The sequence below is a fragment of the Diorhabda sublineata genome, chromosome 3, assembly GCF_026230105.1.
Source record: "Diorhabda sublineata isolate icDioSubl1.1 chromosome 3, icDioSubl1.1, whole genome shotgun sequence".
Lineage (NCBI taxonomy): Eukaryota > Metazoa > Arthropoda > Insecta > Coleoptera > Chrysomelidae > Diorhabda > Diorhabda sublineata.
Window position 1 is genome coordinate 9,078,010 of NC_079476.1, and position 13,152 is coordinate 9,091,161.

The window sequence follows — 13,152 nt, forward strand, 5'->3', positions numbered from 1 at the left end:
TAGGGAGAATCGTATTATTTGAAAAGTTTTTCCCCTATAAACTAATCCTAGCTACGTTAGCTTCTTAACACCCTGCATATAATATTTTCTTCCAATGATGTATGAAAGATTGTTAAATGTGAAGAGCCAATTTTTAGGAACTCATTTTTATATCTCTTTTCTAGATAGAAAAGTTTTCATTACCATTCGATTTTATTTTGCTTTGGAGAGTTAAATTATGAGTATTGAGCATATTTATTATTGATTGATTACTTACCGCACGATACATTGTCTATATAATCACATTTATTGGTCTTTGGATTGAATAACATATTTTCTGGGCAACTTAGAATGCTGCTATGTCCATCAGTACATTTGTAATATTTACTGCAATCATCTGGGTAAACGACGTTTGTAGTTCCTTCTGTTGATGGACATATGGGATCGATTGAAGTGGGATTCGCTGTGAAAATGATGATAAACATTATAATTTATTCTTCATTCAACGATGCTTATTCCAAATATTCAAAGCGTGTGATTAGGTACAAAATACTAGCAACATTACCAATAAAATTGAGATACTATAATTTATTTCTAAATAATGAATGGATGAATTTTTATTTCATTAATTTCTTTATTTCATTAATTTCTTATTTCTTAGACTTCTTCTTATATTTATGTTTCTAAATCGTCTTGATTTTAGATCTCTTCTGTTTAAAACTTTTTATTTTTATTTTTAAAGGCAGGTGAAAATTTGATTTTTCGATCCGTTGCAGTCTTTATTAAAATACTATTATCATATTATTATTATGTATTATCATTGTGAACTATACTTTATATTTTACTCTAGGCTCGTCTTAGAATGAGTAAATGAGTATAGAATGAGCTAGGAAGCTGGAAAGGGAATTAAAATTATGAAGATCTTTAAAGAGAAATCATTTACAATTGTAAGGACCCATTTTCAAATTCATATCAAGTACGCGTATGGAATTCGGCCAAATAATTTCTTTATTGAAGCGTCGCGTCCTGTTAGAAGACTACATCTGATTCTTCAGCCTGTAATGTATCTTCGGGCTAACCATTGATGGTTGACCACATTCGTTGTATTAAAACATCAAAACTACTTTGAAATAAACTATTTATTCAATAATGAAATAAGTAGTTGACCGTGGTTTCAATAATCCGACGACCATACTCGAACGAACGCCAGAATATTAAGATGTCTCTCTGTTTGCAGACCGCTCTTAAATACTGAAAAATCCTGATGTATCATAAATATTTATAAGTATAAGACTCACATCGATACAAAAAAAGTACGTAATTTGATACCTTAATGGAACTAAGCCAAGGAACACCTGGAATCAATCATCTATGATGTGGGTCCCCATTAAGATCTTAATGAATACAATATAACTTGAATTTGAATAGCTGAATTCATGATTCTTGGCAATCCCAGAGGATGCGTTAATGGAGGGTTACAATAAAGACTGTTACTGTATCCTTCAACGAAATGACGAAATCAACAGATTTCAATGGTTTGCACCGGGGGTGAGTTAAATTGCACATAAGAGATTGTATCTCTATCTGGGTTACATTTGTGAAATGTTTTTCAATTCGAATAATTTTAAATGGGAAATTATTATGTCAAAACACAGCCATACGTTCAGTTCTTCATAGAGGTGACGTCTTATTAGACCACAGTAGCTCTTTGGATTAATATTAATGCATCTAAAGGTCTCTTCTGTTTTAAAATTGGTTTTTTCAAAAATTTTTGGGAGAAAGATAAAATTTGACGTTTAGACTTTTCTCTAAAGATCTTTACCTTTCTTTCATAAATTATTTCCAAAAAAAAAAGATAAAAATTGACGTTTCGACTTATTTCAGTCTTTTCCATAATATTTTGTATGTATATGTGTGTATGTGATTATACGTGGATATTATATGAGACATACGCTATATTCTTTGCTATATGTTATATCCTGTGCTATATGGCCTTTGAGCAAATCTGTATGCTTCCTTATTGGCTGGTATACTCTGATGGCCTACCAGCCACATAAAGGATACTTTCTGTCTGTTAGCAACTGCTTTTAGATTTTGTCATCTTCCTCGCTAGCTTGGACGTGCACTTAATAGCCTTCAGATATTTTAAAGCTGCCTCACTATCAGAAAGTGTGACAATTGTACATCCTAAAGAGGTTTCTATCCAAACACTCCTGAGTACATATATTCATTGCTTACAACGATTTGAAAGATAATGGGCAATTTTCCCAGTGGTATGAAGAGCTTGAATTTCTAATTGTGTTTATAAGCAGAGATTATGCTTTCATGCTTGCTTCTTACTACCTTTACCAGATCAGCCGAGAACTGTAAATTTAGCCACTAACTGTGAACCCAGTAGGGGTAATAGGAATTCGTATTCTTAATTATACCTTGTATGTTTGGAGAAAGTACTTTTTTTAGAATGATGTATATAGAATGAAATCTAAAAGCTTTCTTTACCCTCCCAATAGAACATTATGAAGTTTCATTTAAAAAAACTGGCAAGTCTGATAACTCATAGAAATTGGTCAAGTATATTAGATAATTCGTAAGTTATATGAATTTTCTAAAAATACTTCCAATTAAGGACCCCTGAATATTTGTATTTGAATTTTTAATTCACACTTATATATACTTTTTCACTATTTTCTTATTAAAAATTTTGTTATCAACATAAAATCTTTATAGTTAAATTATATTTAAGTTGACGTCCACATCATTAATTTAACAAATGTAATAAAATTTAGCAGATTATGGTAATGTCAAAATATTCAATTATAACTGTCTTAAATACCAAATATAATTAATAAGAGATGTGCTTGGGTCATCTATTAATGTAATTCTCTTAAAATTATTCCTTAAGTAATGAGTATCACATTGGGACAAGGATTATGTTATATTTGAAGGTGATATCTTCAAATAAAATTACCACATATGATATGAATTTTGTGAGATAATTTCAGGCCGACTCATAAACTTAAGTTTCAGTTTGCCATTACCGTTCGCGGGTGATTTTACCGCTTGACGTTCGTAGCAAATTCCATATCATATTCATAAATTTGACGTTGCTGCCGTTAACCTAGAAATTATGTTATTCTTTTTGACGCGTGTACTGTTTTTTGTTTTCGTAATATTTTTGTGCTTTTGTTTGTAATCCCGTATTTATGGAAAATCACGGAGAGGAAACAAACAAAACCAAAAGATTACCAAAAACAAACAAACTGAAAAAGACATAACCCCAATATCAAACTCTAATGTCATCCGTCAGAATCACGTGACAAACGCAAAAAGATGTGATTGAGTCTTTTCTATTGCTGCGAAAGTTGCTACGAACGGCCGACGGGAAATGATGAAATTCATTTATGTTGATTCATCCAATGTTTTTGATTTTGTAACAGTAAACGGCAACGGCAAATGGAAAGTCAAGTTTATGAATCAACCTCTCAGTCAGAAAAATCGAAAAAACGATCTGCACTCTCACTTAGCACGCGATGGACAATTCGCAATACAAAAATAATGAGGGATTTTTGGATGACAATGTATGCCATTTAGCAAATATTGTCAATGACGTCATTCTAGAACAGTCCATTTGCAATTAACCTAACCTATTCTTGGCAAACGTCGCTCCAACATTTTCAGATTACAACGTTATTCTCAGCATTTAATAATATTTACGAAAACTATTGAAATATGTATCTTTTCGGATCTTCTAGAATTCGTATTGTTTTATTTTATAAAGGGCAAGGTTAAAATTTCAAATGTACCATGTATCTTATAGAGATTAAGTTGTGAAAATCGATAATATTGGTCATAATCGACGTGTAGGTATTTTCAAGATGATTTGTCATCCTATGCTAAATATTATCTTCTATAGGCTTAGATAATGTCGATACAAGTTAAATGATACTCAAGTTCTAAAAACAAATGCGTCATTGAGAGAAAATATTTACCTGGAGTAGAAGTTGTTGCTGAAACAAATAAAATTAATATTAGTCACATATTTCTCACATTGATATTACGAACTAGGATATTAATTTTAACAACTTTATATAGACTCACTTATAGTTGATGTAGAGGTATGTGGAGTAGTCGAATCTAAAAAAAAGAAGCTCGTAATAATTATTAGAAATAAAAGTGAATAAATTTCATTATTAATGTAATTAATATGACGATAATTACTGATAGATGACCTATTTAGGTAGAAAACTGCAGAAAATATGAGTTTTAGCTGCTAAAATTATCCGGCATCTGTTTTTGATATGAGAATAGTAACAATGTTCCATGGCTACAATAGCTCACATTAAATTTATTTTAACTAGTATGTCTCATACCCTCAAGAAGAGCAACTAAAAGTTTCAACCTATTCCAGCTTGCTATTCTACTACAATAGCGAAATATTTAGATCCTGTTTGCAATATCTCTCATAGAATATAAATTTTGAATAACATACGAAAGAAGCGTAAACATTTTTTGTATCAGAAAATTTATCTTCACCTAGTTCTTTATTTAATAACGAATATCAAAGAGAATGTGCTACTAGACTGGAGTGAAGTGATCGTTTTATTATATAGAAGGATTACAACAAAGGAAAAATATGAGAAGATGTACTGAGTGGTCAATTATGATATTATGCGAAATCTAATTTCGAATCTGATGGTATTAAACCACTACTAGTGACAATGAAGCGTAACTAATCTAGCTACAACCAATACTACAAATTCAAACCACCTCATTCAAAGCCAGAAAAAACAAATTTATGTAATTTGTCATCTTTGAAAGCCAATTTGTAGAAAATTTTGAAGCAATATTGCTAGTTAAATTAGAAGTAATTGTATTATGTATAAAGCTCTTTTCTCAATGCTCTAGTCCTACCTCATTTTTCTCAACACCCTGTATATAACATTTCCGTGAACACTTTCAGGGAGATTGTAGAAATTATCAGAGATATAATATAATATATATATATATATATATATATATATATATATATATATATATATATATATATATATATATTATTGAATGTATTTATATTTTTTCTTGTTTAGAAATTTGAACCATGTTCAAAAAGCTTTTAATGCCATTCAAATTTCTTTTGCGATGAAGAATTAAATTATTCTTTTGGAAATGTTGCTGATGATTACTTACTACAAGATACGTTGTCCATATAATCACATTTATTGGTTTTTGGATTGAATAACATATTTTCTGGGCAACTGAGAATGCTGCTATGTCCATCAGTACATTTGTAATATTTACTGCAATCATCTGGGTAAACGACGTTTGTGGTTCCTTCTGTTGATGGACAAATAGGATCGATTGAAGTGGGATTCGCTGTGAAAATAAGAAGAACATGCATAAATTATTCATTTAATTCAAAGCAAATATTCTAAAGTAGCTATATAAAATTGACTGAAGATTGCCAAAAATATTAAGAAACTACATTTTATTATCAATGCGACAGATAGATATATTATTATTGTGAATAATCTATTCATCTCTGTTGTGCTTGTAGACGTCCGTTTTTTTTTCACCGGACAACGGACCGTGTTTTTGCCGGATTCGCGGTAGTGTATGAATGTTTGTACATGCACCGGACATCGGTCCGGCAAACAATATACGCCGGATTCACCACCGCTTCTCCTCGGCGGGACGGACACCGCTTCGGTGTAAGAAAGTGCGGTCCTCCACGCCAGTGTATCGGTACGTGTTGACGTTGCCGGACGTATTGCCTGTTTTCTGCAACTGGAGTGCCGTCTACCTGCGATCTTTTAAAAATGGCTGCTATTGACATGGAATAAAAGTTGAAAGGTTTATTGACGGTCCGTTATCCGGTGAAAAAAAAACGGACGTCTAGAAGTGCTCTTAGGATGAGTATAGAGTTACTAGCAATACTCGTGGCGGGGTTATTATTATTATTATAATAGATACATTATCATTTAAAAATTGCACACATTTATTATTTATATGATAAATAATAGAACAAATACGTACATACATCTCATTAACATAAAGATATCAAATAAATGATTTATTATTAAAGTAACAATGGTTTCAAAAACGCAAAAGAAAATATTGTATCATATATAATTTATGTCAATACTTCTCTGTAAACCACATTAGTTGTTTTGCCATCTTTTGCTGAAATAACTAAACTTGACGGATAACCTTACTCGTGAACAGGCTACATAAAATTGACCATGGCACAAACAGTTCTCTCTCAAATCGATTCCTGCCACTTTCAAAGTTTGACCTTGTGATCAATTGATAGTCATAGCAAAACAGACTCTAATATAAGGGTAGTCGGAAGGTATAAGGGATACGTTTTTCTGAATAGCGTTGACACGTAATCTCGTACCGTTGCACAGTTTAGGAGGATTGAGAAACCTGGAGATTTTCATACCTACACATTGTTCACTACCCTTACACAAACACTCACAATTACACAGTAGAATACAAAAATTGAAGTTGTGCAAATTTTACTCTCTTTTAAGTTGATTATTACCCAGCGTGTTGATACCGCTAGCTTTGAGGTATATTGAGGGCTTACTGAACTTTAATAACTTCGGAGCTGATATAATAGAATAATATTTACAACTAACGATAACAAAACTATTTCTAGTATTCGAATCGAAACAACTCAGAAAGAATTGCCTATTACCGTTTATGGTTAAACTATTCATTGGTCACTGTGAAAAGCAAATTAGCCAGTAGTTTTAGTACAGGTATGTGGATGATATTTTTGCTACATTTGATACGAAAACGGCAAACGTAGAAGATTATATCCCAAAAACTAATGGACATTTATTATTTTGGGATACTTCTGTGATTAAGAATAATAATATACAAAAAAAAATTTGCTCAAGTTCCTTTCAACCCTGTTTATGCAAAGGGACCGGAAGGAAATTTTAACATTTCGGGTTTAAAATATTGATACTTAAAAATTCAGTGTCCATGTATATGAATGTGTGAATGAAGTCAAAAACGAGTCAACTGATATTCATAAAAGTTGGAATATTTATAATTTGGTTAAACGTAAATGATAGGGTAGTTATTATTTGAATTAATGGTCTCAGTAATTAATAATTAATAATAAACTGATCATCAACGTTGAGTGTTATTAATCGTAGTTTCCATAAGTCTGGAACAGATGGGGCCTTAAGCGAATTTATTTACAGACAACTGTAAAATTTTCTCGTTTGCACCTCATAGATAGCGCCACACTTTAATGTTATATATTTTCTTAGACTACACACTATAAATGCATTATTTTGCCTATAACACTTAACGTCGCTTCTAACTCCCCTTATTCTGAGAACAGCGAAATTCATTAACATTAAAAATTCAATTACTATTTTTAGTAAAATGCCACCCAAAAAATCCAACCTTAAAGCCCGTAGCAAGAAGACTCGATGTACACGTGTTGAAAGAGCTTATGAATCAATCGAACAGAGAGCAGAAAGAAATACAGCTCAAAGAATTCGCACAGCTGAAATTCGTGTACGAGAACAGCGTCATAATCGTCGACAGGAAAATGAATTGAGAACCAGGGTGACACGTCAACAACACATAGATTCATATAGAGAACAAAACTGAGAAAATCATCGAACCAACTGCGCAGTAACACGTGGATCATTTGTTCGTCTTGCATTTAATTATGAACCAGACATCAATTAATCGATCGATTAATAGATTCCAAAGTTACTCTTGGTGCGATGGACAAAATATGCATTTATTGTCAGGCGTTAAAATTTCGCAATGAAACATCCGGCATGTGTTGCGCATCAGGAAAAGATGTATTGTCACCACTCCCTACTCCACCTGAACCTTTGAAATCCCTTCTTTCCGAAATTTCAAATGAATCAAAATTATTTTTGCGTAAGACATGAAAATTTTTTTCTTGCTTCCAAATAAAGTCGTTCGGAGCATCCAAAGTTTGTGATTTGTCATCTGATGGTCGTAATTTTGAGACAACATTAAAAATTCAAGGTCAGGTATATCATAAAATTGGATCATTGATGCCAATGCAAAATTTCTTCAGATCTATTTTATGCGCAATTGTGATGAACGTGTAACAACTCGATGCCAGTATAATATAATTGAACAAGCAGAAGAGAGAGCAATTGTGTTATCATTAGAATTATTTCAAATCAAATCAGTCAGCAACAGCAACGAGTGGCCGGGTCTGCTAGTTGGTTTATAAATCCAGCAATACATTGAAACTATTGTTGCCTGAAAAAGGAAAGCACAAGGTCGAGTATCCAAATTTGCCGCCTGCTATACGACCTGTAGGCCAAAACGAAGATTTACCATTACTGATTGCGCCTTCAGATCCTTCATACATTTTCTGCATTCTACAGTATGGAAAATTCGTTGTATGTGTGTACGGATATTGATGTTCTAATGAAGGAACTTGATGTTGAGCATAATTCCAGTGAGTGGCACCTATTTATTGACTCGTCTATACACAGTTCAAAAGCAGTGTTTTTACACAATGGAAATTTAAAACCGTCTATACCAGTTTCTTATTCTGTAAAGATGGAATAAACTTATGAAAATATTCACTTGCTTTTAGACTGTTTTCTTTGTCTATGTGACAGTCGGGCAGTAGATCAACACTATGTAAAAAAAATTGGCAAGCAAGTTTCAACCAGGATCTGAAAATGTTGAGTTTATACCCCTTGTAGATCCCAAAAATGTCCTTCTGCCCCCCCCCTTTTCCCAGTTGAGTGGTGCCAAATTAAAAGAAGGTATTTTTATTGGGCCACATATAAGGAAATTGCTGGACGATGAAAATTTTGCAAAAATGCTGACCAGACAGGAACTTAGAGCAGGCATGGGAGGCATTTGTTGGTGTAGTAAGGGGATTTTTGGGCAACAATAAGGATCCAAACTACCAACAGTTAGTTGATGAACTTCTAGACGCCTACAAATCCTTTGGTGCTCGAATGTCATTGAAAATTTAGTTCCTCCACTCCCATCAGACATTTTTTCCACCAAAATATTAGAACTATGGAAATTCAGTATCAAGGACGATGGAATTCGGCCATAATGGGTGATTACTGTTGGTTTGTAAAAAGAGAAAGTGCAACCCCTCTTAAAAGTAAAAAGTAGAGCTAATTGATATTTAAAGTGTTTGTTTTTAATAGATGTGCGGCATGTTTATTAGATGTAAACTATAAATATTGTCAATATATACGATTTAAAAAACGTGAAACTATTTTTTAATAAATATCAAATATTTTACTAATGAATAGGTTTTTATAAATGTAACATAGAAACCTTACGTGTTACAATTATTTTTTCCATATTTTCGTATTTGCATAGGTTCTTTTTATCACAAAATACTATTCATTCTTCTGTTACTACTTCGTCGACACCAGTGTTATTGTATTTATAGAGTCGTTTTTCCTTCGTGTTCAGTAAACTCAGTTAACTTTCAAAAATTGCTTTTTACAATAACCAATACTTATTAATGACAATGTGATTGACGTTCAAACATAATTAATGACAAAAACATGTACCACTATTCGACATAAACAATTTTAATTATGATATACCGCAACTTTCACTATTAAATGTGGAATTATAGGGCCTAAACTATTTGAGTAAACTTTTATTCGACATAAATGTATATGTTAGCAAATTACGTCCCTTTATGAGCATATTCGCGTTCAATAGTATATCAACCGTAATAAATAGATAGGTTCGTCTTGTGAATGTAAACGTTCTACAGATGTAGTTCGTACAACTATTTACTAAAACGAAAATTTCTAGTGCTTTTTATGTTTCATTCAAATTCAAGTTACTTCTAATAATTTTTGTTATCTTCTCTTTCTAACACTTTTAACTGATGCTGGTGGAATCCACGTTGGAATAGTTACCAATTCATCAAACAGTTTGTCAAATATTTCTCTGTGTGACGGGCGGACATAAGAAATTAGAAAGTTTTTTCGGTTTTGAATATCTCGTTTCAATTTTCTTCTTCTTTGACTGTTTTCTATTTCCATTATAAGTTTGTCTTCACTTTCTTTTGATGGGAGCAATATTGATTTGCTTATAAATGACATGTTCGATATTAAATGTTAATGTAATGACCCACTTTCAATTTTAATGTCACATTCAATTATAATAAACTTCAAATATATATATTTATTTTTTTCCAGTTTCTAGACAACTTGATTGAAGTACGATTCTATTGGGTAAAAAATATAAAGAGGCACTTCCAGCTGGTGGTTATACATAACACGGTATCCAATTAGGCTGGTTATTAAATAACGAGACTGGTTACGGAAAAGGGTTTTCTTATAAAAATTATTTTACATTCGAGATACTCCCCTCCCCTCACCGCAAACCTTTACATATGTTTTTTCCATTGATCGAAGCTGGAAGTATTCTTTGGTGAGGGTCTTTAGGAGATCTGCCATTTTTTGCTTTAAAGCTTCCATCGACTCAAATCGGGTCCCTTTCAAAGCAGATCTTTTTCTAACCTTTCAAGGAAATCTGAGCAGACTCGTTAACGCAAGAGCTTTTGGTCAGAAGTCAGGTTTTTTGGCACCAACTTCGCACAGACTTTTGTCATGTCTAATTCCTCGTGTAAAATTTTTTCTAACCGTTTCTTTATCGGCAATTACATCCTCGGCAATCATCCGGATGCTCATTCGACGATCTGCACGAGAAATTTGGTTGATTTTGGTCATTGTTTCCCGAGTTGAATCAGTCACAGGGCGACCTGGGCGCTGGTCTTCTTCATGCTCTCACATATGGTTTTCGGCACAAAAAAAACACGTTCGTTTCAAACCGCCACTGCACAAATACTATAGTAGTGACAGAAACGTGCATAGACAAAATATCTAGACACCGACCGCACTACTCGTTTTTTACCCCACCCGTCTAGGGCGCCTTCTAGGTGCGCTTTCTCATTATTTAATAGCCAGACCTCCTACATATGGTCATCTAAGAAGCCCTGTTAAAGATCGTGGTAACCAATATCGTAGGAAGTAGAGCGTAGTATGTTAGACGAACTTGCATAAAACGACTCGAGCTACGAAATTAAGATTTGGACTCATATTCCTGCAATGTTAGAACTCTGTTACAACCCGGAGTCCACCATGAAATTAACTGAACGAAATTAGAGAGATAACATATTAACAATGCAGTAATCCAAGAAACCAGATGGATTAAACAGAGGATTAGAGATTCCAGACCCCACACTATGCTACATAGTGAAAAAACCAGACGAAATAAAAAATTTGTAGAGATCTTTATTGTTGATAATAATATAATGATCCACATAATAGACTTTTACACAATCATTGAAAAAATATGTAGACTATGACTACGAACTGAATTTCTTTCACAACGTATTAGTAATAAATGTACATTGCTCCACCGAAGAAGAATATATGGAAATTAAAGGAGCATTCTATGACCAAATAAAAGTATACGATAGCTCTTTTAGAAATGACATTGACCATATATAGATAGAGATGATGGCAGCAACTAGTATAATTGATGTAAAACTTAGTAAGACACCAACACTAACAATTACATTTTAATACAAATCAAAGTTCCGATATGTGAAATCAGTAGATGAAAACTCGATATGGGTGGAGAATAGAAGCAAACAAGAAACAAAAAGAGAATTGATTGAATTTGTCACAAAAAATCCCGCAAAAAGAGTTTTAGGACATAATAAGCGTCAGCAGAAACAAGTATAGTTTGACGGAATGTGTGGAAGCCATTAACCAGAGAAATGAGCTGCAAAGAAAATTTAGACAAAGAATACGGGAGAAAGGGGAGAGAAATTCGCAAAAAGTAAGGAGAATGGCGAATTCAACGTGTAGAAGAAAAAAGCGACAATTGCTAAATGAGCAAGTCATGGAGATTAAGCAAAAATTTCAGGATAAGGATTCAAGACATACATACTAAGACACTACTAGACGTTATACCTTCTGTTGTTTTTTGAACATTTTTTTCGGTCAATTATCTATCATCTCCAATATTATTGCAGTTAATACTGTATAATTTTATTGTAGTGCTAGACATAAATCAAGAGAAAGTAACATAGGTAACTTTGGATTACACTAAGTTCTATTAATAGCTATTCTCTATAATGCAAATACAACAATATCAATATTTGCCCAAAAAATTGTAGTACTCTCTGTATAAATATTGATACGTCAATCTGTTTGCTATAAAAAATCTACTCACCAGGTGTAGTAGTTGTTGTAGTTTTAGATGTAGTTGCTAAAAAAAATAATATATCATCAGCTGATCACTATTTTTATGAATTCCAAATCGGTGGAAAATTCTCAGTTAATCCGATATAGACTTACCAGCAGATGTTTCTGAAGTATGCCTAGTAGTCAAATCTGAAATAAAACAGAACAATCTATAGCAATTGAATGTTAGGACATAAATGATCTGAATGACGTATTACTATACTATTAATATAATACTTCGGCGTTTTTTATTTGCTTGTCTATGTACCATAAGGATGAATATCTCTAAAGTCCAGGGAAACTAGATTATCTCAGGAAAAATTATGGTCAAGGAAATAACAAATCGTTCATATTATATCCAAATAACATATCTTTCTCAAATTGTCGCGTCCCAACTTCTATTGGAAAGTTATAACTAAACCTTGATTTGAACCTTAGAACCTTTCCTTAGTTATGTCATAACATCTGATTTATTATTCTATACAAAGAGATTATTATTGTGTTCTCATGGTGCTAATAATTGTTTTTTGAAATTGCCTAAGAACTTTTACTAATAGGCAACTACATTTTTTAGCGAAAAAATAGCTAGATTTTTCAAAATTGAAAATAGATGAGCTATTGAATACGAAAAACATGTAAAATTCGTAAGCTATATCTGTAATACATTTTTATAAAATTTCTATACTGTTTTTGGAGATCGTCATTACCTCAGGTAAATGATTGTAAATAGAAACCATAATCTTTAGACATATACTTCTTCAATGAATTAAGTGACAAAATTATTTGGCCTTTCACCTTGTTCTAAGTAACTTTTTTTGATAGATCGAATGAAGAAATGAGTTTTTTGGAAGGTTGATTGAAGAGCCTGTTAATTATAAAATGGCAGTAGAAGTATGCAGAAGTGTCAGGT

General features: G+C 32.5%; 2 protein-coding genes across 5 annotated transcripts in view; one reads left to right on the forward strand and one right to left on the reverse strand.

The window, feature by feature from the left end:
* LOC130442171 (chondroitin proteoglycan 2-like) overlaps window positions 1-13,152 on the reverse strand; it is a 75,594-nt gene that overhangs the window by 15,782 nt on the left and 46,660 nt on the right. For all 3 annotated transcript variants that reach the window (XM_056776268.1, XM_056776269.1, XM_056776267.1), the window contains 6 exons: window positions 12,357-12,392; window positions 12,232-12,267; window positions 5,167-5,352; window positions 4,078-4,113; window positions 3,969-3,986; window positions 257-442 (listed from right to left, as the gene is read on the reverse strand). In XM_056776268.1, the coding sequence (XP_056632246.1) occupies window positions 257-442; window positions 3,969-3,986; window positions 4,078-4,113; window positions 5,167-5,352; window positions 12,232-12,267; window positions 12,357-12,392 (498 nt within the window). The remainder of the gene's footprint in view (window positions 1-256; window positions 443-3,968; window positions 3,987-4,077; window positions 4,114-5,166; window positions 5,353-12,231; window positions 12,268-12,356; window positions 12,393-13,152) is intronic.
* LOC130442172 (arrestin domain-containing protein 2-like) overlaps window positions 1-13,152 on the forward strand; it is a 300,222-nt gene that overhangs the window by 10,103 nt on the left and 276,967 nt on the right. The window lies entirely within an intron of this gene.